The sequence below is a fragment of the Salvelinus alpinus genome, chromosome 1 (assembly GCF_045679555.1).
Source record: "Salvelinus alpinus chromosome 1, SLU_Salpinus.1, whole genome shotgun sequence".
Lineage (NCBI taxonomy): Eukaryota > Metazoa > Chordata > Actinopteri > Salmoniformes > Salmonidae > Salvelinus > Salvelinus alpinus.
Window position 1 is genome coordinate 98,714,104 of NC_092086.1, and position 27,450 is coordinate 98,741,553.

At 42.3% G+C, this 27,450-nt stretch overlaps 1 protein-coding gene and 1 pseudogene across 4 annotated transcripts; one reads left to right on the forward strand and one right to left on the reverse strand.

Moving 5' to 3' along the window:
• Positions 1-9,321: 9,321 nt before the first annotated feature.
• LOC139536294 (BTB/POZ domain-containing adapter for CUL3-mediated RhoA degradation protein 3-like) lies at positions 9,322-27,407 on the reverse strand. 4 transcript variants are annotated; one of them, XR_011667288.1, is made up of 9 exons: positions 27,104-27,329; positions 24,379-24,592; positions 23,965-24,134; positions 23,739-23,825; positions 23,568-23,620; positions 22,623-22,818; positions 22,265-22,479; positions 18,254-18,345; positions 17,971-18,108 (listed from the first exon to the last, which is right to left on the reverse strand). XR_011667288.1 is itself a non-coding variant. In XM_071336709.1 (8 exons), the coding sequence occupies exons 1-8, from the start codon at positions 27,104-27,106 to the stop codon at positions 9,499-9,501; spliced, it is 1,044 nt and encodes a 347-aa protein (XP_071192810.1). In that variant the 5' UTR covers positions 27,107-27,407; the 3' UTR covers positions 9,322-9,498. The 4 variants fall into 4 exon arrangements, 3 of the variants coding, with proteins under 3 accessions (XP_071192810.1, XP_071192816.1, XP_071192825.1); XM_071336709.1 differs by lacking the exons at positions 17,971-18,108; positions 18,254-18,345 and adding an exon at positions 9,322-9,604 and having other exon boundaries at positions 27,104-27,407; XM_071336715.1 differs by lacking the exons at positions 17,971-18,108; positions 18,254-18,345; positions 27,104-27,329 and adding exons at positions 9,322-9,604; positions 26,707-27,084.
• LOC139536187 (unconventional myosin-Ic-like) lies at positions 12,208-19,391 on the forward strand (annotated as a pseudogene).
• Positions 27,408-27,450: the final 43 nt, after the last annotated feature.

Here is a 27,450-nt window from a genome sequence, read left to right on the forward strand (position 1 = left end):
AGTGTTACTAAACTTTTGAAATGATTTGACTACTCCAATGAAATGCTCTATCAGTGCATTGTCATACTTTTTATTGAAATTTCTATATCAAACAGCCACATTTTACATACAAAAATAACACTTTTTCAGATAAACAAACCGAGCTGCATTTCAATGCTGTAGCTCAGTGAAATTGCATTTAACCTAAATGATTGCGTTTTAGAATCATGTTATTTAATTGCCATCAGCTGTATGCATTTGGCCATGGTATACTAGCAGAAAGTTTCTTGCTCACTGAACATGGCTGAGATTCAGAAGGCTACTACAGTAACCTGGCTAGTCTTGACCATTAGAGACCAGCTCTCTCCTCAGCTATCTATTTGCTCCAATAAATAAAGCATTAGTTGAATGCTGAGTTGTATGGGACTAATTGAGCAGGTCAATATTAATTAGGCTATCCTGTGATGCCTAGTCCCATGCCCTTTAAGGAGGCAGAGTTGTGCTGTAATTGGTCAGTATGTTAACCCATGATTTTCGGAGAGGTTAAGGGGTTACCAAATATGCTGATGTAGCTGGTTTTGTGTGTGTGTGTGTGTGTGTGTGTGTGTGTGTATGTGTATCTACCTGTGTGTTTATGGTGTGCGGGGGGGGGGGGGGGGGGTCTTTGGTACATTGGTGCCCTGCTGCAGGAAGAGGTGTGTGTATTGTGTGGCAAAAATGTGTGGTTAAGTGCCTTGTTCGAGGGCACAACGCCCTGGGATTTGAACCGGCAACCCTTCAGGTTAAAGGCCAGCTTCTCTAACTTCAAGGCTACTGCTGCCCCCTATTGATGATAAGGTAGAACAATGAAAAAACATTGCTGTGTACGGGATCTGATATCCCATTTCATTGAACGATAGAATGAGAGTAAGGTAGGACAGAGGTTGGTTGAGGATGATGACCTTACCGCTTGACTGGAGTGGACTTTGATGACTAGGGTATACGGCTTGTTCCCCCTATTACAGAGACATAAAGTGTCAGGAAGAGGAGAAAATTAGAGTTTGTGTGAGAGAGGGGAAAGAGGGCTGATGTGTGGGGTTATCAAATCGTAGCCCTTAAACTCAGCATGAACTCTGTAATGGGAAAATCAACCCCCTAACTCTGGTGTAATTGGATTTTACAGGGACTCATGTTAAATCCGAGAGCTCTGGGTAGGTAGCACAAAGCTTGTTAAGGCTAGACAAGCCTAACCACAGGCTGGAGGGGCAGGGAGCACAGGACGTGTGGTATGATTGTGAATATATGGGTGGGTATTTGGTAGGGGGCTGCAACCAAACAGAAAATGAACTGCTCAAAATGGTTCAGTGTTTCCCATAAATTACCTTAAAAGTTACAGTAGTCTCTGGGAATGTAAGCCTCTATGTAACATTGTTTGGAAAGTATATAACTTAAGTTGATATGGTGGGAGTCAAGTTATCCCTTCTGTTCTGATTTTTAGTAGTGTCTAAAATGTATGTTCTTTGTTTTGAATGTCTCCTCTCTGTTTAATCAGTGTGGCTGTAATGCAAGATGCCTTTGTTAATGTTTACAGGATGCTCAACTTTACATTTTAAACCGTCGGAATGAGAGGGCAATGTTACGCTTCTGTCAAGCCTGTCACAACCCAACACATTACTTAGTACTAATCCACAAGACAGGGAAGGTGATCATCTATACTTTTTTTTCTTAATCTTAAATAATCGTTCTGGATAACAATGTCGATCAATAACTTATTTATGGTTAGTTAAATCATGTATGATCTGTTTGAATGAAAATTAGAACAAACTTGATATATATTCTTTAAGATGACAGGGAAAACCAGCATAGTACTATATGTCCCTCTTACTGCAGCACAGGCTGGTATTGACAGCAGTTTTAAGATGCACTGAGAGGACAATAGTTTCATCCCAACAGGCCTGTTACTGTAGCTTCACCTTGGTATTTATGAGTGGTTTATAATTAGTCAGAAATGTATCTGCCTAATCAAAGATCAGTAACACAATACCTGCACTGTCATTTTATGTGAGGAGAAGGACGAGGAGGGGGGCTTGGAGCAGATTGTTTCTGAATCCTTATGTTTTACAGGCACGCATACACACACTGACGCACACACCCATGCATGCACACACACACACCCACACAAACACACAGTGTGTGTCAATGGACACTCATGTGAAGCACTGAATAAGACCTTCCTGCCTAGGCTTCATGAATGATGAACTAACTATCTTAGAGCTTCCAGAGCCAACTAGCTCAGTATGGTCTCAGCATGCATGGTCTCAGCATGCATGGTCTCAGCGTGGTCTCAGCGTGGTCTCAGCATGCATGGTCTCAGCGTGGTCTCAGCATGGTCTCAGCATGCATGGTCTCAGCATGGTCTCAGCGTGGTCTCAGCATGCATGGTCTCAGCATGCATGGTCTCAGCATGCATGGTCTCAGCATGCATGGTCTCAGCATGCATGGTCTCAGCGTGGTCTCAGCATGCATGGTCTCAGCATGCATGGTCTCAGCGTGGTCTCAGCATGCGTGGTCTCAGCGTGGTCCCAGCGTGGTCTCAGTGTGGTCTCAGCATGCATGGTCTCAGCATGCGTGGTCTCAGCGTGGTCCCAGCGTGGTCTCAGTGTTGTCTCAGCATGCGTGGTCTCAGCATGCGTGGTCTCAGCGTGGTCCCAGCGTGGTCTCAGCATGCATGGTCTCAGCGTGGTCTCAGCGTGGTCTCAGCATGCGTGGTCTCAGCGTGGTCCCAGCGTGGTCTCAGTGTGGTCTCAGCTTGCATTGTCTCAGCATGCATGGTCTCAGCGTGGTCTCAGCATGGTCTCAGCATGGTCTCAGCATGCGTGGTCCCAGCGTGGTCTCAGCGTGGTCTCAGCATGCGTGGTCTCAGCATGGACAGGACCAGAGCAACGCTCCAGCAGGAAGTACTAGTCCACATGGAGAAACTCCCCACGAACCGCTCCCCAGAACCTGGCCAGTTCTGTCAGAGAGCATGGAAGTCAGAGGGACAGAGGAAAGCAGTGTGACAGTGGGGTGATACGGTCAAAGGGACATACCTGCGTTTGAGTCGACCAGAGGCTAAAAGTAGCTCTAGAATGAGAGTGTTCCTCAGGTGCTAGAACAGCCCCAGGACGAGAGTCCCTCTTTACTGCGAAATCGGGGACGATAGTTCTAAGTTGTTTGATCCATTACAAGACAGATTCAACCATGACTCACATGGCTTTGGAGATGAGTGAGGTAATACTGCTGTGTGTTTTTTAGTGTGTCTGTGTGCTTTCCCTCTGTTTGATAGAACGGCATATTGATAAAGTTGCAAAGGCAAAAATGACTGTTCCCCAATGTTATTTATTTATTTTTTGTCATTGAGCAGACCCTCAGAGTGACTTACAGGAGCAATTAGCGTTAAGTGCCTTGCTCACCACTTATGAAGACCACCACCTTAAGCTTCAACCTTTTTTTTTATTTTAATTTATTTTATTTTTAATTTTTAATTTTTTTTTCTTGGGGGGTGGATCAGCTTAATATTGCGGAAAGAATGTTGTTTCCAATGTAATTGTCTGCATCATTTCCAATACCCCATATTTTTTTGGGTAAATATATATATCCATTCACGTATGCATACATATACACATATATACATACACATACCTACATAGACATACATACTTTTTTTTAAAGAGTATACCTTTATTATTATTCCCTGCAAACCCTACCACCGATCCCCCAATTGGAGTAAACTGATAAACATTTCTGTTTTTACCTTCAATTTATACATCTTATACACATTTACAGACACAGTCTACTTTATAATAGTTCTCTCTTGTTTGTTCTTAGTCCTTCCTCTATTTCTGTTGTCCATCCAGTTTGATTTCCACTTGTAACTGTGCTATTTCACAATAGCTCCGCACCTATACACATTTCACAGATCCCGTATGCCCTACATTGTTTATCTTGTTATTAGTCCCACCCTTCAGCTCCACTCAACCTTTCCCATCTATCTTCCAACATCATCCATTTCGGATTTTTATTTGCCATATATTTTTCAGCTGTGCTGTGATGCTTCACAAAAGATTTGAATCTTCCTATTCTCATAGCTTCCACGGATTGTAAATTAAAAATAAACATTTTTGCTAAAATAATTATTATATTATTGATTGATTGACTATGGCTTTTCAAATCCCCCAGTATTGCTATCTGTAGCGTTAGTTCTACGCAAATGTTGCAATTCTTCAACCATTCCTGGACCTGTGACCAAAAACGAGCTACATGCGGACAATACCAAAATAAATGGTCTAATGACTCTGCCTCCTCACAGCAGAATCTACAGAGCTGAGAAGATTGTATCCCCCATATATATAACATTCTATTAGTTGCAAGAATTTTGTACAATAATTTAAATTGAAAAATTCGAAGTTTTGAATCCGGCGTTGTTTTGCGTATCAATTCATAAACCATGTGCCATGGAATGGGTACATCGAAAATCTCTTCCCAACTATTTTGCAATTTATATGGCACAGCTGTAAGTTTTTTGGTCCTTAAATGAAATTGGTATATGTTTTTATTTATCACACTTTTCTTTAACCATTTATGTTCTTTAATATAAGGCCGACATACAAGTTCCTTACTTTTATCCCCTTCCACCTGCCTCTTCCATTTTTGTGGTAATGCTGCAATTAATTGGTTGTAATTTTGGGTAGAGCAGACATTTCCATATGTCTGTGTTAGCTGCATGTGTGACATTACTCCACCAGTCCTATTTATGATATCATTCACAAAAATTATACCTTTTTTAAACATTTCTTCGATAAATACAGTTTTTTTATCAATTACTATATTTGAATTTAACCACAAGATTTGTTGTACTATTTGTTCCGTCCTTTCAGGTGGATTAAACTGAAATTGCAACCAACTTTCTAAGGCTTGTTTAAAAAATAAAGATATTTTGGAGATTATTTCCTTTTCAAGCAACCGAAAGTGAGCAGGTGTAATCTGAATAAAGGGAAAAAGGCCCTTCTTGAACATAGGATGAGACATTCGTACCAATCTACTAGAGAACCAGTTTGGATTTAAGTATAACTTTTGTATGACTGATGCCTTTAGTGAGAGGTCTAATGCTTTAATATTTAATAATTTCTGCCCTCCGAATTCATATTCGTTATATAAATAGGCCCTTTTAATTTTATCTGGCTTGCCGTTCCAAATAAAATTGAATATTTTTTGTTCATATAATTTAAAAAGCAGGTCACTAGGTGTAGGCAAAACCATAAGCAAATAGGTAAACTGTGATATGATTAAAGAGTTAATCAGGGTGATTTTCCCACAAATAGACAGGTATTTTCCTTTCCATGGTAGCAAGATCTTATCTATTTTTGCTAACTTTCTATAAAAATTTATTGGAGTGAGATCATTTCTTTCTTTTGGGATTTGTATACCGAGTATGTCCACATCACCGTCAGACCATTTAATTGGTAAACTACATGGCAATGTAAAATGTGTATTTTTTAGTGATCCAATACGTAATATGGTACATTTATCATAATTTGGTTTTAATCCAGAGAGGATAGCAAATGTATCTAGATCCTCTAAGAGGCCGTGGAGAGATTCTAGTTGTGGTTTTAAAAGAAAACATGAATCATCAGCGTACAATGACACCTTAGTTTTTAGGCCCTGGATTTCTAATCCCTTAATATTAATGTTTGATCTAATTTTAACAGCTAACATTTCGATGGCAATAATAAATAGATATGCCGATAGTGGACAACCTTGTTTTACTCCTCTAGATAGTTTAAAACTTTCTGAGATGTAGCCATTATTTACTATTTTACACCTAGGGTTACTATACATAATTTTTACCCATTTTATAAGAGATTCCCCAAAATTGAAATATTCTAGGCATTTATATATAAACTCCAGTCGTACTTTATCAAAAGCCTTTTCAAAATCAGCTATGAAAACCAGGCCTGGTGTCCCCGATATTTCATAGTGTTCTATTGTTTCCAGTACTTGCCTTATATTATCTCCAATGTATCGTCCATGTAAAAAACCTGTCTGATTAGGATGAATAATATCTGACAAGACTTTTTTTATTCTATGCGCCAAGCATTTTGCTAGGATTTTTGCATCACAACACTGAAGTGTAAGAGGTCTCCAATTTTTTAAATGGACTGGATCTTTATATATACCACTTGGGTCCTGTTTCAGTAATAATGATATCACACCTTCTTGTTGCGTGTCTGATAATCTATCATTTATATAGGAGTGGTTAAAACAAGCTAATAGTGGTCCTTTGAGTATATAAAAAAAATGTTTGTATACTTCCACTGGTATGCCATCCAGTCCTGGAGTTTTCCCATCCTTAAAGGCCCCAATTGCATCAAGTAGTTCCTCCTCTGTAATTAGGCCTTCACATGAGTCTTTCTGTACAGATGTTAATTTTACATTATTATTAGGGAAAAAATCCATACAATTAGTTTCAGTTAGTGGAGATGGAGGAGCCTGAAACGAAAATATATTCTTAAAGTACTTTACTTCCTCTTTCAAAATATCATTTGGTGAATCATGCGTGACTCCATCATTTGTAACAAGTTTTAATACGTTTTTTTTGGTAGCATTTCTATATTGAAGATTGAAAAAGAATTTGGTGCATTTTTCCCCATATTCCATCCAGTTAGCTTTATTTTTGTAATATATTACACTGGATCTTTCTTGAATAAGTTCCTCCATTTCTTTTTGTTTTTCCTCTAACTTATTCTGTGCCTCTATGGTACCGTTTTTATTGTTATCTAACTGTACTGTTAGTCCTTCAATTTCCTTTGTTAATATGGACTCTTTTGATCGAAATTGCTTTTGTTTTATAGATGAGTACTGAATTGCATGGCCTCTAAAGGCACACTTAAAAGTGTCCCATACAATATGGGGATCTGCTGTACCTATGTTATGTCTAAAAAAGTCAGTTATAAATTCTTCTGTCCTAGTTCTAAACAATTTATCATCTAGTAGGCTTTGATTAAATTTCCAATATCCTCGCCCACGTGGAAATTCTGTAAGAGTAATATATATGCCAATTATGTGATGGTCCGACCGCATTCTGTCCCCTATCAAACACTTTTTAACTTTTGGTGCCAGAGAGAATGATATAAGAAAGTAGTCAAGGCGACTAGCTTGATTAAGCCTCCGCCATGTATATCTCACTAGGTCAGGGTATTTAAGTCTCCATATATCCACTAATTCCAATATATCCATGACATTCCTGATTTCCTTAAGTGCCTGAGGGTGATAGTTTGTAGTGTGATTTCCTTTCCGGTCCATAGAGGTATTTAAGACCGTATTAAAATCTCCCACTATAATAATAGAGTCTAGTGTTGCTTGTAGAGTTGATACATTCTTATATATATTGTCAAAGAAGCTTGGATCATCATTATTCGGACCGTATAGGTTAATAAGCCATATATGTTTATTGTCCAATAACATATTTAAAATAATCCATCTACCTTGAGGATCTGTTTGGACAAGTTGCACATTTGGATCAAAGTTATTATTAATTAAAACCATCACCCCTTTTGAATTTCTTTGCCCATGGGAGAAATATATTTCGCCCCCCCAGTTCTTTTTCCACAAAACTTCATCTAAAACTGTTGAATGGGTTTCCTGTAAACAGTAGATATTATAATCCTTCTCTTTTAGCCAGGTAAATACTGATCGTCTTTTCTTATTATCTACTAAGCCATTACAATTGTAACTGGCTATACTTATTTCACCACTTACCATAATGAGACACACCTTTCAATTATTTTTATCAAAATATATGTTTGTAAACGTCCTATTAAAAAGTAACATAATGATTGAGTGTCTATATAGTTGTACCATGACATTTGCATCTCCACTAAGCAAACCTCCAATTGGTCCCCACTATTCCACCCGCCAAAAGCCCCCATCTCGAGTTGGGTTGTCATCCCAATGCCCGGCAGACCACCCCCGACCCCCCGCATCGCACAGCCCCGGACCGACTGGGATCCATCCTTCGAAAAGTGCACACAGCACCATCCACCAAACCGAAGCAGATCCATTGCCAAATGCATTTCCATCGCCCTCACCTCGATTTTTATTCCATATTGCTGTGAATCATCCTCTATAGTCCCTAACATCTTTTACTTCTTCCTTCGCAACAGTTGTGGGATACACACATACACCCACACACATTCAGCCCTTACCCCCACACAACCATAAGCTCACCCTCTCAACAATTGCACCATCCCAGAGCCCAACTCAAGATGGGTCATGATTTACAAATGTACTTGCAGTTGCAGCTGCATGAGAAGGCCTGCAAGACCGCGCAAAAAATGAGCATAAATGTAGAGATTTATTTACCATTGTCACATCCTAGATGATGGAGGTCAAATGTACACCTTCTTCCTGAAACACCCACAATACGGTCATCCATTTTGACCATGTTCCCAAGCCTCTCCATGCAGTCCGATTGGTTTCGTGCCACCAGGGCCACAATAATATACCCCCTCTCTGAATGTCCGAGTGTGACCCCCTCCCCATGGGTTACTGCAGCTAGTGTTGCCAGCACTAAGCTTCAACCTTTGCCAGACTTTGAAAGAATATCTAATACAGTGGTAAAATACATACTGTTTATGGTACTGTTTTCTACCACATTATAGTATGCTGTACTTGATCTCTACAATTGAAGCTATAAAAAGGAACCATTGTAGGATGAGATACAGAACCGTGACTCTCAGGTTTCTCTGGACACCTGGAGCCCCCAAAACATGTGTGTGTTGCCATGGGTGATGTGATGTGTGGTGTCAGTCTGTGGCCCATGAGGAGTGCTCTCTTTCAGGAGCCTAACGGCCACTTTGTGACAGAGTAACAGGATCCTGTCCCAAAGTGGAGAGCCTGGGACAATGGGCTGGCCTCTGGGGTGATGGCCGCTTGGTCAGATAGGCTTTCCTGTTCCGCTTTAGCCTGCCATTAAATATAGGTGTGTTGTTGTTCATTTTCCACCTTTGCTAGTGTCATCCCTCTCTACCCACATCTATTTCTCTCCAAATATCTCTCTCTATCCCTCTTTCTCTCCATCCCCCCTCTCTCTCTCCACCCTCTCACTCCAAATCCCTCTCTCTCTATATACTTCTCCACATCCCTGTCTCTCTACATCCCTGTCTCTCTACATCCCTGTCTCTCTCCATTATTTGTGTGAGTTATCACCTGTTTCAGACTTTTTGAAAAGATGTCACTCTCGCCTGTTTGCCATTACCATTAGGTACCATTAATGTGTATCATTTAATGGTCCTTCCGTTTTCAGCAATTAAGAGTGTCAAACAAGTGCAAAGATAAACTTTATTTCACACAAGCATGTACGCGCGTACTCGCGCACAGAGCGAGAGAATGGAATTTCAAGACATTTTCACGTTCAATGTGGATAAGAAGGGTCCAGTTCCCTTGTTTATGTTAAGGAAGGGAGAAAGGGAGGTTTGAACCCCATCGCCTCCTTCTGTTTTGTCAGATTGATTCTGACATCTCAAATGGGGCGCCTTCAGTGATGTTGTTCACCTGTCTCATTGGTTTAACATGATGCTGGGCTGGGAGGAGATCGGAGGGAGGGATTCTGGAGGGGAGGAGAGTGCAAAATAAATAGTAGCTCAAAGGTGGGAGAAATCAACCCCCCACCTCTTCCACATCCCTAACCCAGTTACCCACATTCCTTGAGGAACGGAATAACAATTCAGTAGTAATGAAATCAGAAGACTAAAAAATATGTTCTATTGTTTTGTTCCTCATGATAACTATAGGTGTCATAGCTCAGCAAGTTTGAGACCATTACTTCTCCTTATAGTCTGTTCCTTGACATATAAATACTTGATTTTGGGGTTCACATATTAGAAGAATACACCCCCCCCATCACCCAACCGTCACCCAAACCCCCTGTTGTGCTTTCTCTTGCTCTGTCGTTCCCCTCAGCATTACCCTGCTTGCAGTAAATAGGCCAAAACTCTTTTGTGTTTTGACTGCTGAGTGTGAAATTGACTGTGACATTGAATGTTTTCTAATGAATAATTACTGAATAGACATACTGGCTGAATGTGTGAACTGGATTGTAGACTGCTCTTTAAAAAGGTTTCCACCTTCTTATTCACATGACCAAAAATGCTTTTCACATACAAAATGGATTGGAGGGGCATCTTTTAATGGATGTTTTCCCAACATTACAGAAAATTGAAAAAGCCTTTCTTGCAGTTCAGGGGGAAAAGTACTATAGAATTGAATAAAATAGGTTTTCAGTGTTGCAGAGCTGGCAACCATGTAAGATGTGACAGGTTGCTGTGCCAGGTAGAGGGTGGGAGAATGGGGGTTGGAAGAGGAAGGTTTTTTTCTTTTCTTAGAGTGGTGGATTGAAAAAGTTTTTTGCACTTCTCTGCCCCCATGTGTTCTCAGAAACACCTCCTGGAGGGCTCGTGTTTTAGGCAGCTTTAGACTTCTGTGTCTTCTGGTAGCATGGTGGAGGTCTGGGTGTGAGCCTTGGGACCATGAGCTTTCAAATCATGCCCCTACGTTTACCACACAGCTCCTATAGTAAACTATTCACTGTAGCTCAGAAGATACACATATAAACTCAGCATAAAAAGAAACGTTCAGGACCCTGTCTTTCAAAGATAATTTGTAAAAATCCAAATAGCTTCACAGATCTTCACTGTAAAGGGTTTAAACACTGTTTCCCATGCTTGTTCAAGGAACCATAAACAATTAATGAACATGCATCTGTGGAACGGTCGTTAATTGCCTACCGTCTGTAAGCTGTTAGTGTCTTAAGGTCACAGTTATGAAAACTTAGGACACTAAAGAGGCCTTTCTACTGACTCTGAAAAACACCAAAAGAAAGATGCCCAGGGTCCCTGCTCATCTGCGTGAACGTGCCTTAGGCATGCTGCAAGGTGGCATGAGGACTGCAGATGTGGCTAGGGCAATAAATTGCAATGTCTGTACTGTGAGACGCTAAGACAGTGCTACAGGGAGACAGGACGGACAATCGATCGTCCTCGCAGTGGCAGACCACGTGTAACAACACCTGCACAGGATCGGTACATCCGAACATCACTCCTGCGGGACAAGTACAGGATGGCAACAACAACAGCCCAAGTTACACCAGGAACGCACAATCCCTCCATCAGTGCTCAAACTGTCCGCAATAGGCTGAGAGAGGCTGGACTGAGGGCTTGTAGGCCTGTTGTAAGGCAGGTCCTTACCAGACATCACCGGCAATAACGTTGCCTATGGGCACAAACCCACCGTCGCTGGACCAGACAGGACTGGCAAAAGTGCTCTTCGCTGACGAGTCGCGGTTTTATCTCACCAGGGGTGATGGTTGGATTTGTGTTTATCAACGAAGAAATGAGCGTTACACCGAGGCCTGTACTCTAGAGCGGGATCGATTTGGAGGTGGAGGGTCCGTCATGTTCTGGGGCGGTGTGTCACAGCATCATCGGACTGAGCTTGTTGTCATTACAGGCAATCTCAACGCTGTGCATTACAGGGAAGACATCCTCCTCCCTCATGTGGTACCCTTCCTGCAGGCTCATCCTGACATGACCCTCCAGCATGACAATGCCACCAGCCATACTGCTCGTTCTGTGTGTGATTTCCTGCAAGACAGGAATGTCAGTGTTCTGCCATGGTCAGCGAAGAGCCTGGATCTCAATCTCATTGAGCACGTCTGGGACCTGTTGGATCGGCGGGTGAGTGCTAGGCCCATTCCCCCCAGAAATGTCCGGGAACTTGGTGGAAGAGTGGGGTAACATCTCACAGCAAGAACTGGCAAATCTGGTGTAGTCCATGAGGAGGAGATGCACTGCAGTACTTAATGCAGCTGGTGGCCACACCAGATACTGACTGTTACTGTTATTCAATTTCTGTTAGTCACATGTCTGTGGAACTTGTTCAGTTCATGTCTCAGTTGTTGAATCTTATGTTCATACAAACATTTACACGTTAAGTTTGCTGAAAATAAACGCAGTTGACAGTGAGAGGACGTTTCTTTTTTTGCTGAGTTTAGCTCTGAGAGAGTACATATTTTTATCGGTTTAAGTAGATGACAAGTACATTAGAGTGTCTAGTTTGAGAAACAGACGCCTCACAAGTCCGTAACTGGCAGCTTAATTTAATCATACCAGCAAAACACCAGAATCAATGTCAACAGTGAAGAGGCGACTCCGGGATGCTGGCCTTCTACATTGGAAATACCAAAACCCTGAAGAATGACAACTCAAGACACTTTGGGAAGTACATGGACATTCAGTTTGATCACGTGGTAAGTGCCAAGAGGTTGAGGACAGAATTCCCATAGTAAAACATCAGAGGAACATTAAAAAAATCAGCACGTCAATGACTGTTCGATCTTTAATGGTCTGTCCTCCCCCTAGGGGGAAGCTGTTGGTGGCCACATCCTCAGTTATCTACTGGAGAAGTCCCGGGTGGTGCATCAGAACCATGGAGAGAGACACTTCCACATCTTCTACCAGCTAGTGGAGGGAGGAGAGGAACTGTCAGTGCTACAGCTACCTGGTACAGGTGGGAGAGGTAACTTATCAATGCTACAGCTACCTGGTACAGGTGGGAGAGGAACTGTCAATGCTACAGCTACCTGGTACAGGTGGGAGAGGTAACTTATCAATGCTACAGCTACCTGGTACAGGTGGGAGAGGTAACTTTTCAATGCTACAGCTACCTGGTACAGGTGAGGACCTTTACAATTGAACAGTATGAATATGTATAAAAGAGACGAACAATCAACGTTTCCATGGAGTGGGCCGGCATCATCAAGACAGTTATCTCCTGTCTCATCCAGGGGGAATGTGCCAAAGTCAGCTCAATCAATGACAAGTGACTGGAAGACGGTACGGAAAGCCCTCAGTGTCATAGAGTTCAGTGAGAGCAATATAGAGGTGAGTCCTAATCTCTCTATCATATCATTTATCATGAATTATCACTTATGACCAACCGGTATCTTCTCTGGCCGATGATGTACAGCCTGTTTGCAATCATTGCTAGTGTACTTCACCTGGGAAATGTTAAGTTTGTGGCTGACACTCTGGGATACGCCACTCTCAACAGCAGTCTAGAGATACATTGGCTGTCCAAGGTGAGACATATTCTGACAGAAAACTACACACTAATGGACAGTCACTCAATTTAGCAGTACTTATACCACAGAAAACTGCCAGAGTACTCTCTATTTTCAGACATTATTACAACTTTTCATTCGCAATGAGAGTATTTGGTGATGTGTGATTGGTTGTTTTTCTATTGTGTAGTTGCTAGGTATTCCTGCACAGGTGATACAGGTTGGATTGACCCACAGGAAGGTTGAGGCAAGGTTAGAGGAGGTGAGGAAGATGCTACTGTTTTGCAGAGTTATTCATAAAACCACCACAGTAAAGCCAATCTCTGTGGTTTGTCTGCTGTTCTGGTCAGGTGCTCAGTCCCTTCACCATTGACCATGCAGTATATGCCAGGGACGCTCTAGCCAAAGCCATCTATGGCCGCACGTTCACCTGGCTGGTCAACGAGCTCAATGAATCTTTAGCAAACAAGGTGAGTGTCCCTCTTCAGTGCTCCACCAATGAGTGATAATGTCCCTAATACTAAATCTAACCAATTTAGACGCTGTTAACAGGTATAGGATATACAGTAAGTAGACATAGGAGGCTGACTGGTATTGTGCATCCATGTAGGATTGCTCCAGGAAGACAGTGATTGGTCTGCTGGACATCTATGGGTTTGAGGTGTTTAATGTGAACAGGTGAGGGGAGACACAGTTTGTCAGTTTTGGACAGTGAATTTTAGTGTCAGAGATTATGAGCCTAGTGACTTGACTGTTTCAGCTTTGAGCAGTTCTGCATCAACTACTGTATCGAGAAACTGCAGCTGCTCTTCATCCAGCTGACCCTGAAGTCAGAGCAGGAGTACGAGATGGAGGGGATTGAAGAAGATACTCCTCTTTTACTAAAATCTCAGATTGGCCTACACATCTTCAGATATAAAGCGTGTTTTGTATTGTTGTTTTTCAGTGGGTGCCAGTGCCATACTTCAACAACAAGATAATCTGTGACCTGGTGGAGGAGAAATTTAAAGGCATAATTTCAGTGCTAGTGAGTAGAGACCGACTGATGGTCAGACAGAAATGTAGTCAGGCAGACAATAGATTTGGATTGGTTGAGCTCTACACGTTCAGTCTCCTCTCTACTAGGATTAAGAGTGTCTACGTCCTGGGCAGGCCACAGACATGGGGCAACAGGTAGCCTAGTGGTTAGAGCGTTGGACTAATAACCGAAAAGTTGCAAGATCGAACCCCCGAGCTGACAACTGTTATGGGATTTTTGTGAATAATGACTAATATATGTATACATTTGACTTAGAATTAAACAGAATGAGAACGCTACAGAATACTACTATGTTACTGTATGAATGAATCTTATTATAATCATAATGCTGAATGTAATGTGTTCCTTGTTAGAAAGAATGGGTTTATCTTCAGAGAGGCTTGAATGATGTGTCTACCCAGGGAGTGGAAAGACCTTGGGTTGGTGGCAGATTATTTAACAGGTGGCAGACAGTGATGAGAACGCTAACTATACTGCCATTGTATCCGAGAGGAGGATGGACATTAAAACCTATGACATCATCTTTATTATATAACCTGATGTAAATTGTAATATGATCAGTACTCTCGAGAATAAACGCTATTGATTGATTGATTTTAAGACTGGTTTCTGTACATTTAATGCTGATAAGTATCTTACAAATTCTTATGTATGGGCAGAGTGTTTTAATTGAATTGGTTGATAAACATATAGGAATTAAAATTCCTTTAACACAACGTAAAAATCTGTCATTCTGCCCCTGAACAAGGCAGTTAACCCACTGTTCCTAGGCCATCATTGAAAATAAGAATTTGTTCTTAACTGACTTGCCTGTAAAAATAAAAAATTACTTTTCTGGAGGAGATGGGCGATCACCCCCATTTTGTCACATCCACCCGTCTCACATAGAGCATTGTAACACATTCCTAACAAGACCCATTTTCCAATGCTGAGCTCAACAACTGACAGCTGAGGATGGAGGAGTCACGGTTTGCCTCTAACACCGGACTAGAACATCCTCTTCTCTCTCTGTCCACATCCTGCAGACACAAGCTGGCTGACCGAACGACCCGGAAGACTCTGGAACGAGGAGACTCCCGCCTCTTACACTACGCAGGGGAAGTCACATATTGTGTGGTCGGTGAGAGATGAGTTCCCCAACATCATAGCCCTTCCTCTCACACACACTTCATGCTCCCCACATTCCAGTAGCATTTATTAACCCAGTTTCTTGTCTCTCTGATATTATTTCAGTAAGCCTCCCAGGAGTCTCCACTACTTCTCATCACTTTTTCTCTCACTGTTAACAGCCTATGTTTTTTTACTCTCCACTATACCTCTGTTTCTCCAGGATTCCTGGACAAAAATAACAATCTCCTGTACAGGAACATTAAAGAGGTGTGTCCAGGGCTCTCACTGGCACTGCTGCGGTCAGGAATCTGCTTCCTGCCGACTGCTATATTATTCATTGTTAAGCACACCTGTGAATTATAGAAGAGCTGATTGTTAAGCATTGCTTTGGGATAGACTGACATGACTGTTAAGGGGGAGGACTATGGGAGTGTTTGTTCTACTGCCTCTTGGCTTTGAAAAGACCGTTCTTCATCGTTCATCCTGCATATTTTACACTGCCTAAGTGTGCCAGAGTCTTAGTTGAGCTTAATTGTTGTTAAAATGTTGTAGTGTTGAACGATGCGTTGATGTTTATCCATTTGTTAACTGGGGGATGTTTCCACCTTTCCACTAGGTTATGCGTCAGTCTAAGAATGCCATCATCAAACACTGCTTTCCCACCACTGAGCCAGACAGCAAGAAGAGACCTGAAACAGTAAAGAGACTTTCTGATAACACGAGCCACCAAAGTGATCCGGTCTTGCCATGAGTTTCTATATTTATCATCATTGTCTGTCTTCTCAAGTGGCCACTCAGTTTAAGAGCAGCCTGACGGAGATGCTTATGTCTAAGGAGCCCTGGTACGTCCGCTGTATGAAGCCCAACGAAGGCAAGGAGCCAGGTGAGGCCTCATCACCTTAACTACCAACCACAGTCTACTAGTCTAAACCCAACACACATACATACTCAGTAGAGGCCATTACACCAAACAGAACCTGACCCATGCATGCCCTACAAAGTGTTACTTGGTACATTTATTCATAGTGCATGTAGCCTTGTGACCTCTCTCGCCTCCTGCAGGGCGCTTTGACGTGTTGGTGAGACACCAGGTGAAGTACCTGGGGCTGATGGAGCACCTGAGGGTCAGACGGGCTGGCTTCGCTTCCTGCTGGAGATATGAGATCTTCCTGCAGAGTCAACACAACCTGCACTTCACAGTTCTGTAGATAGTGTGCAGTTGCTCTCTGTCCAGCATAAACTGCTATGATACATAGCTGCATTAGTTTGTGGAACACTCTAGTGTTTCCTGTTGTCTCTGTCAGGTACAAGCCCCTGTGTTCAGACACCTGGCCTAGCTGGAAAGATACAGACGCAGAGGGTGTGGAGTGCCTGATCAAGCACCTGGGCTACAAGCCTGCGTAGTACAAGATGGGCAGGTGAGGTGGTCTCCAGGATTATGGGTTTGGGTTCACCTGGTAACACAGTCTGGCTGTTTCTCACTGGCTTGTCTTTCATTTATGATACAAAAGGACCAAGATCTTCATCTGTCACCTCAGAACTCTGCTCGCCACCGAAGATGCCTTTGAGGTCTGCAAGCATAAGCTGGGTGGGTACTGGCTCTAGCTTCTCAAACAACAGATCACAGACCAATCAATTCTGGAATTTGATTGTTAAATGGCATTGGATTGGGAAGAAGTCAGGTTTTACATGTAATTTCATGTTACAGCTACAAGGATCCAGGCAAAGTACAAAGGCTACATACAGCGTGAAGGGAGACTACATGAGACAGAGAGAAGCAGGTCTCTACTTTGACTTTCTTGGAAGTAGTATAATATGATATACAAGACTATGACTTAATCAGCTGTCTTGTTGTCTCATTAGCTACTAAGATTGAGACATGCTGGAGAAGCATGAAGGCCAGGAGAGAGAGGAAGAGAGCCTGGACTGTCAAGGTCATTAAGTAAGAGACAAAGATCAGAAGATATCTCAAAAGACAAAGGGTCAACATCTACCACAAATACTCCTCAAAATCAGTTGTACTTTGTAGGTTCATCAAGGGCTTCATGACCAGAAATCAGCCAGCCTGTGTTTACAACGCAGACTACTTGGCGTTAGTCAGACAAACCTACCTCACACGGCTCAAGGAGAATCTACCTAAAACAGTTCTGGACAAGAACACTTGGCTAACCCCTCCCCCCATTATGCAGTAAGTGAGTCTCAATAGGGAATTGACTGTGCTTTAATACTTTCTCTAAACTTATTTTACACACCTGTGTGTCATGGTATGAGTCAGAGGAGGATGGTGGGAGGAGCTATAGGAGGATGGGCTCATTGTAATGGAATAAATGGAACGATATCAAACACATGGAAAACACATCCGTTCCATTTATTTCATTCTAGCCATTACAATGAGCCCGCCCTCCTATAGTTTCTCCCACCAGTCTCCTCTGTAATGAGTATACTGTACACCCATTACGTACATTTGTACTTGTAGGCCTCGCAGATGTCGAGGAAACTCTACACCCAGCACATTTTACGGAAGTACGTACAAGGAATCACAGGTAGGCCTACCCTACAAGCCATTTAATGCAGGTTTGTACCCTATTTGACTATAGGGCTCACCTCAATCACACTATACATCTCAGTTGTGTTTGCTTACACCATTTCCAGTTACAAATCAAGGGATTGACCAGTTCCCTATTCAAAGGAAGAAAAGAGAACTTACCCTCACAATGTGTGCAGACCATTTGTGGACACCAGGATAAGTGAGGCTGAGACCTTGTGCTGATGAATGTGCCCAATTGTGCGCCTCTTACAGACAGCCACGCTGATAATGACCAGCATTTTTGACCAGTTGCCTTATCTGGTCAGGTGAGGAAGACATCCACATAAAAGCCTATCAGATGATTCGGCAAGAACGCATCAAGGTAAACAAATGGAGTTAAGTAAGCTATGTTAAAGTTTAAAAAAATATGTACCTTAAGGTCAAATTAAAGTAAGCTCCATACCTTCCCACAGTAGTGTTCCTGTGGTGAAATACGACAGGAATGGCTTCAGGCCTTGCTTCAGACAGCTGATCTACATTGGAACTGCGGGCTACCTGGTGGAGGAGGCCAAGATCAAACAGAGAGTGGAGTTCAACAACCTCAAAGGTTAGCACCACTGAGAGGAATAAAGCTGCCTAGGCGTGTGTGCATGTATCAAGTTTTGTTCTCGCAGTGTAATGCACTGTGTTCATTCAACCACTGTTCTAAGTATCTGGCCTGTGTGTTCTTCCAGGTGTGTCAGTCAGCAAGCTGAGTGACAACTTCCTGATCCTCCATGTCCAATGTGAGGATATCAAGCAAAAGGTTGGCTGCGCAAATCGCTTATCATTGATGTGCACAAATGTATATTTTTTTACTAAGCTTTTGCACATATTATTTTCAGAATGGAATAGTAGAACATTTGCATTTCTATTGTTGCATTGTCTATTTGCTCAGGGGGACCTGGTGCTGCAGTGTGACTACCTGTTTGAGGCCTTGACCAAGTTGTCTGCTGGCCAACAAGCAGCACTGTATAAAGTAGTCCAGGGCAGGTAAGACCAGTGTTCAACTCAATACTACTGTAGTCTAAAGAAAATGCTAATTGTTGCCAAAATTGTATGCAATGTTATTTAATGTTGTGGTCGTTTGCAGTGTTAAGTTTGACATCCAGCCTGGCAGAGAGGGGATTGTTGACTTCGAGAGTGGCCAGAAGACCAATGATTTACAGAGCAAAGAATGGCCATCTGATGGTGGTGAGTATGAAACTGAAAGACTGTGTGGCCATTCAATTCTCAAATGAACAAATAGGTTTTGTAAACTATTGATAAATAGTAGGCTACGACATGAACACTTCTCTTCTATTTACTCAGGAATCAACTCAAAGTCCTGTCCATTGATTAAAAATTAACTGGATCCCTTGATCCCTCCCAATAATCCAATTCTACAAGGTTTGAGGCATCTTGGGACTTATATCATAAATGAGAACCTGCATCCTCTCTAGAAGGGTTGGACATATTACCAAAACTCAAAAGAGCATTTCACAATCCCTTCATATTAACTGAAATCTCAACATAATGGTTCATACTGTGGAGAAAATACGGATGTTCCACTCTGACAAAAACTTCACCTGTTATTAAGCTACACATCACATACATGGGCTCAGTTGTGATTACTATATTAGGGCTCATTTGTAAAATATGGTTCGTTTTTTGGGATATTTTCACTAGATTTTATAGAGATAAACAATATGGTTAAAATAGATTTTGAAGCAATAGGCTGTGTCATCATTTGTATACTTTCTCACAAAGATGTACCATATTTACATTAAAACCAACTAATGTATTCATAAAAATCTTTATTGTAAGAAATGTGTTAAATACAGTGCAAAAAACAATAATTTCCCAGGTAAGTGTGTAAAATTGTGACATCATTTGCTGTCTCGATGTGCTTGGTTTCATTTCTTGCCATCGGTCTTCCAAACAAGTTGTCTTGTAACGTCGCCCTCAAAGAATTCTTGTAACAGGAAGCAATAACATCCATTTAATTACACATCCAGCATCTCAAAGGTTCTTTAGGATGCCAAAAAATCATTAATCCATGACTACAGTATAAAAGGTGGATGTATTCACACCACTTACAATTCAGGGGTGGGTTGTAACATATTGCTCTGGGGTAAAGTTCCCCTAGGCAAATATCTAGGGTCAGCTTCCCAACCCTTATCCATTAGTGGGGGAAATAGAAAACTGACCCAAGATCAGCATCTAGGGGTAACTTCAACAACTTAGCACACGTTCAGTGTCTTTGTACACAACACCCTCTGCTGGATGAAATGAGTACATACAGAAAATAGAAGCACCAAATTTCTAAAACATGATAAAATGCAGTTTGCATATTTGAAAAATTAAAGGAGCCGTACACTCTAGGAGCTCAGATTCAATAACCTAATATCCAACGTTTGGACAGACAATGTTCTACTCCGCTAGCCAGCACCTCGTCTAAATAGGTAAGTTTCTTTCGCATCTAGATACAGTTTGCATATATCACCAATTCAAGATAATTCATATATTTGTCCTTGACTCCAACCCCATTCGATGCATTGAACCGCTGTGGGTGGAGCAATGTCTACATAAGGGTGCAAATTAAAAAACACTCACAAAAGCTCTGACAAAGGGCCTTGCGGACAATACATAAACCTTAATAAAGAACAGTCACACTAGCAAGAGCAGCGTGCAGGTTTCTTTTTTCTCTCAGAAAACATCTCTAAAAACTGAAGTGGTAGGAAAAGGTATTGTTACACAGTGTATTACTATAATCACTGAAACACAATTGACCTGAACTAGCTAGTCTGTGACAATACATGAACTTCCAAGCAATGTTGTAGTGACACTATAAAGTAAATCAGATTGTAGGCTGCACTTACACCCACAGACTTAAGGCACCAGATCTCCTACTGGACACGTAACATGTCAACATTCATACAAAGATGAGACATACAAAACATATGGAAATACAGGGGGTCAAATAAGTCTTCTTTGACCACTGATAAAAATAACAGCTCTTATGGAGGGTTTAGAAAAGACTGATACAGCCATTTGGGACAACACACAAACTGTAACACCCAAACCATGCTCTACTTAAGCAATAAGGCATGAGGGGGTGTGGTGTATGGCCATATACCACAAACCTCTGAGGTGCCTTATTGCTATTATAAACTGGCTGCCAACGTAATTAGAGTAGTAAAAATAAATGTTTTGTCATACTCGTGGTATACGGTCTGATATACCATGGCTGTCAGCCAATCAGCATTCAGGGCTCGAACCACCCAGTTTATAATCATGATTAGAGACTGGCAAAAGTTTATAAGTGGCTGTGATGCAGAAGCACAGAGGTCACTTGTGGTCAATGTCAAGGATGTGAGGTTACTTGTGGGTATTGTGTGATTGCACTTGTTCTCTATCAGTGATGGGTAATAGTCACTGCGGATACTGACAATGTTGGTTGGCTGGTATAGTTACTGGTGGTGATAATGTTGGTTGGCTTACTGGTGCTGATAATGTTGTTTGGCTGGTATAGTTACTGGTGCTGATAATGTTGGTTGGCTTACTGGTGGTGATAATGTTGGTTGGCTGGTATGATTACTGGTGGTGATAATGTTGGTTGGCTGGTATAGTTACTGGTGCTGATAATGTTGGTTGGCTTACTGGTGGTGATAATGTTGGTTGGCTGGTATAGTTACTGGTGGTAATAATGTTAGTTGGTTGGTGTCAGGATTCACCTAGCGGTCATGATTTGGGGCTGTACACATGTTTGATGTATTAGAATAATTGTTTATGCTTATGTTATATTAATAGAAGGGGAGGGGTTATAAGACCCCTCCCTCTTTACATTTATAGGGTCCTAGACTATAGATTAACAATATATATATTCATTATATAGTTTAGAATTGTTCCACGGTTGTTTTCTTTGTCTGTCTGTGTGTGACTGAGACAGAACTCTGCAGGGGAGTGTGGGAGATAAGAGACTAGTTAAACATTCCACAATAAATCAGCTTTGGGGAGTGGACGTTTACTGCTAAGTTTAAGATACCACTAAAAGCCATTGTTTATATAGGGTTTTGGTCTCAGGAGTAAAAAGGTAATGACGTAGTCAGTGACATCACTAAGGCGGGACTTCAATTTAATAAAACAACTTGAGACCTTTTGTTTGATGCAGAACTTACTCAGAAACATGCGTGCTATGTTCCTGTTTGTAAACTTCTGTCTGCAATTGCATTAATAAAGGTTTTTGAATGATTTAATTGAAAATATTATCATAATGCTAATTTCACCAATGAACCAATGATTGACAAGGAAAGACATAAGGAACGAAACCCAACACTGGTATAGTTACTGGTGGTGATAATGCTGGTTGTCTGGTATAGTTACTGGTGGTGATAATGTTGGTTGTCTGGTATAGTTACTGGTGGTGATAATGTTGGTTGGCTGGTATAGTTACTGGTGGTGGTGGGTGCGGTCATCAGGGCGTTTGATGTGAATGCGTCGCACCCTCTCGATGAGTTCCCGTTCCTCGTCCTCATCCAGGTGATGGGATCGGCCAGCAGCGCCCCCTGTAGCCTCCAGTAGAGCGTTGTCTGGACCACGCCCGTCCTGAGACTCATACAGCAGGATGTTAAGTGTCTCCTCATAGATACGAGCCTCTGGGAACTCCACCTGAGGAAAGACTATACTGCTTAGACCACTCTAGGTACAAATACAAGGCTACTCACTAACAGGAGACTAGTCTATGCTTTTGCCAGAGCAAGCAACATTCATATCATACATTTTCTGTGCTCTTGCTGTGGGAAACCAATTACCTTTGTTTGCTTCTTCTCTGTGGCGTAGACTATGGAGGTACAGCACACCTCAGCGATCTTACGGCCCTGCCCATAGAATGACCAGCAGCAGATCTCATCCCCGATCACGTCCTTGATGAAGAGCACACGGCCGTTGAACCGCAGAGAGAGCTTGTCAAACAGCTCTATGTTTTTCAGCATGTTGTCATCGGAGTTGCTGTGAAAAGGTAATGACATCAGATGTTAATGTATGGTTGTCAATTGGTTTAAATCGCTATACACGACTGCTCTGGGGGTTGATCACTTACATCTCGTGGTCTTGACTCTGATTTTCAGAATTGGGATGAAAAGTTTATCTTGGATCATAGCTAGCTAACATTAGCTGTCTGGATTCATATAATGCGGCCCCGGCTTAATTGTTTCATCTGTCGGGAAGAATTACAACAAGTACCGCATGCTGTGTCTAGAGATGGCAGAAGAGGCTCAGGGACTGTTCTTAACCACTGCCAAGATGTGGTGGCTTTTCGTGCTCTTTTCAGCAGCTGTGGCATCACCCAGGTGGGTGCTACATGTTCCTCAATGGAGGACTGGGTCCTATGGAGGATCTGACCGTCGGAGAAGCAAATGTGGTGCACTGATGAAGAGCTCCGGGCCCGTTTGTCAGACTGTCTTTGGTACAGCCAGTGAGAAACATCGATGCCCCCTCTGCTGAAGCTACACTGTCTTTCCAATCCAAAGTACCTCAACTCCCAGCCTTTCAGCCAAAGCCAAATAGAGACATTTCATCTACATTAATTTGTTTGTTTCACTTTTTATGCACTTTGATATTATTTTCTGTAATGAAAAGTGCTATTCAAGTTAAATAAATGATAATTGATACAATCCCCTTCACACATACATTTAAGAAACACAGTGATGTGCTCATTATAAGTATTTTCCCACAATCATATGCAATGTTTAGCTTACCTGGTGTAAGAGTACTTGTTGTTGCTCCTGTTGTATAACAGCTTGACTGTGGGCTGTAATACAAAATTAAAAGGCACAGAGGTAGTCAGTGTTGAGAAACAAACAGAATACAATATTGTGACATGTCTGTCTAATCATACATGTAAATTGTGATATATATATTTATTTTACCTTGTTGGAGGTAGATATGAGTCTCTGTTCTTCCTTTGATGAAGTGACCAAGGGCACTTTACAGAAGGGCTCATACATATCTTTGTTCTGAACGCATGGAGGAAAACAGGACACAAATCATTCAATGACAGCATGATGGGCCACAAGCACACAGAGAAGGAGAGACACCAAGAGAGAGATTAATTACAGGTAAGTGTTTACAGTATGTTAAGGTGATACACAATACCTGTAAGGCAGCATGACACTCGTCAGCTAACCCCTGCACCAGGTAATACTTGGCCTCTGCCAGGAGCTCTTCCACCTCTCTCCGGATCTCAGGCAGAGGTACAGCACCGTCACGCAGGTAGTTCAGAATGGTCCCAAAGTGCTTCCCACACCTGTCAAGAAGGATCCAGCCTGCAGCAGAGGACAGGGCTCATTACATTGAGAAGTGGCAGAGACAACAGAGTGACGATAGTAGACTGTGCGTGTGCGTCTTCATATAGCGCCATCTCAGAAGACATGATGGGAGGCATGCAAGGGCAGCTAGCCTGGGAGAATCGTATCCTATGCAGCATGAAGGAACAGGAGTGTCAAGACCTGGCAGTGGACAAAGGTTTGGGAAACCCTGGGTGCAGTCAACCCATGTCATCATCAATACCTTCGCTGTCTGTGAGGACCTCCATCCTACCGCTGAACATGGCCTTGAGCATGGTGTCCTGCTTGGTGAGGGTCTGCATGGTGGTGTAGTAGAGCGCCCCGCCCACGTTCAGCTTCACATACTTCGAGCTGGGGCAGGAGCCCTTGAATGAGGTGGTACGGGTTGTAGCCGCAGGCAACGCCGAGCTCACCGCACTTACTCCTGACATCTCTTCCTGTGAGTCAAAACAGTCCAAATTTAAGTCATTAACTACAATGATGGACTTCACAGCTGATATCAATCAGGCACCCCAAATAAATTGCAAGTATTGCTTTCTGTGTTTAACTAACGTTAGTAGTTAGATTCCGCTAGCTAGCTAGTTAACATGAAACTGCCATAAGCAAACAAGAAAACGCTCACCCAGAGGCGGCGCTCCTAGTAGCCGAGGACTTTAATGCAGGGAAACTTAAATCAGTTTTACCAAATTTCTATCAGCATGTTAAATGTGCAACCAGAGGGAAAAGAACCCCAGACCACCTATACTCCACACACAAAGATGCATACAAAGCTCTCCCTCGCCCTCCATTTGGCAAATCTGACCATAAATCCTCCTTTTTCCTGTCTACAAGCAAAAATTAAAGCAGGAAGCACCCGTGACTAGATCAACAAAAAAAGTGGTCAGATGAAGCAGATGCTAAGCTACATGACTGTTTTGCTAGCACAGACTGAAATATGTCCCGGGATTCCTCCACTTGCATTGAGGACACCACATCTGTCATTGGCTTCATCAATAAGTGCATCGATGACGTTGTCCCCACAGTGACCGTACGTACATACCCCAACCAGAAGCCATGGATTACAGGCAGCATCCACACTGAGCTAAAGGCTAGAGCTGCCGCTTTCAAGGAGCAGGACTCTAACCCGGAAGCTTATAAGACATCCCGCTATGCCCTCTGACAAACCATTAAACAGGCAAAGCGTCAATACAGGACTAAGATCGAGTTGTAGTACACCGGCTCTGACGCTCGTCGGATGTGGCAGGGTCTGCAAACCATTACAGACTACAAAAGGGAAGCACAACCGAGAGCTGCCCAGTGACACGACACGAGTGTGATCACGCTCTCCACAGCCGATGTGAGTAAGACCTTTAGACAGGTCAACATTCACAAGGCCGCAGGGCCAGACGGATTATCAGGATGTGTACTGCGAGCATGCGCTGACCAACTAGCAAGTGTCTTCACTGACATTTTCAACCTCTCCCTGTCCGAGTGTGTAATACCAACATGTTTTAAGCAGACCACCATAGTGCCTTGTCCAACCACACCATGACAGTCGTGAAGCGGGCAAAACAAAACCTATTCCCCCTCAGGAGACTGAAAATATTGGGCATGGGTCCTCAGATCCTCAAAAGGTTCTACAGCTGCACCATCGAGAGCATCCTGACTTGTTGCATCACTGCCTGGTATGGCAACTGCTCGGCCTCCGACCGCAAGGCACTATGGAGCGTAGTGCGAACGGCCCAGTACATCACTGGGGCCAAGCTTCCTGCCATCCAGGACCTCTATACCAGGCAGTGTCAGAGGAAGGCCCTAATAATTGTCAAAGACTCCACCACCCTAGTCATAGACTGTTCTCTCTGCTACCACACGGCAAGCAGTACCGGAGCACTAAGTCTAGGTCCAAGAGGCTTCTAAACAGCTTCTACCCCCAAGCCATAAGACTCCTGAACATCTAGTCAAAGGGCTACCCAGACTATTTGCATTGACCCCCCTCCCCACACCACTGCCAACTCTCTGTTGTCATCTATGCGTAGTCACTTTAATTAACTCTACCTACATGCACATACTACTTCAACTAACCAGCACCCCCCCCTGTATATATTGTTATTTTTTACTGCTGCTCTTTAATTACTTGTTACTTTTATCTCTTATTCATATCCGTATTTTTTGAAACTGCACTGTTGGTTAGGGGCTCATAAGTAAGCATTTCACTGGAAGGTCTACTACACCTGTTGTATTCGGCGCAGGTGACTAATACAATTTGATTTGGAACTTTTGATGACAGGATAGCAGGTTAGACTTCAAAACCCATACATATGGGTGCCATCATAACTAGCTAGCTAGTTTGTTTGAAACTATCAGTTTATAACAAGCCAAAAAATACAGAACAAACCCGGTTCTTAAACTAGGATAAATAGTTAGCCAAAAATAATAATATATATGGGGCCAATGACAAGTCTAACCTGCTAACGTTAGCTTGTCATCAAAAGTTCAAAGCCGTTTCATGTTAACTAACGTTAGCTAGCTAGCGGAATCTAACTACTAGTTAAACACAGAAAGCAATACTTACACTACAGCTACTGAATAGTTATCTAGCCATTTATCTGGATCTAACTTGCTAACTCTGGTCTAGCTAGCTGACTTCATGTGAATGCTAGCTAGCCTTGAAAGCTCATGTTTTAGGGACCTCCGCTAGCAAATCCATTGTTGTTTTAACAAGACGGTTGGCTAGCTAGCTAACAGTTAGCTACACAGCTAGCTAGCTAAATTACGTCGTTACTATCTGTGGTTCCAGGTTGTCAAGAATTCCGCTAGACAAAAGCCTAGCTAGCTACATCCTGTAGATTAAACGTTACATAGCTATCTAGTCGTGTGTGTACTTTAACATTATCTTAATTGTCGAATCGCCCAGTTACTAGTTAACTAACGTCAGTTAGCCAGATAAAAAAAAAAAAAAAAAAACGTACCATAGGATCCTGTCAGTCAGCCTGGAAACACAAAGTTGGCTGGCTAGATCGTGTTACACACAGACTTCTATGGTAACGTTATATTGACGTTTGCACATTTTACTATTCGGGATGGAAACAGTTTTACCCAAAAACTGAACTACAAAAAAAAATACATATATATACGGATCATACAACTTTCTGTTAAAAATAAAAACGGATCTGAGATGGGAGGGCGGGCCGTCTTCCGTCGCCAGTAGCCTACCACTTCCAAGTCTTAAATAGTCCCAAAAACGTTTCTGCCGCAGCCACAATGATGTCCAGTTGTTTGACTTCTTTGAGACTGGAGCCGTACATTTTATAATTGT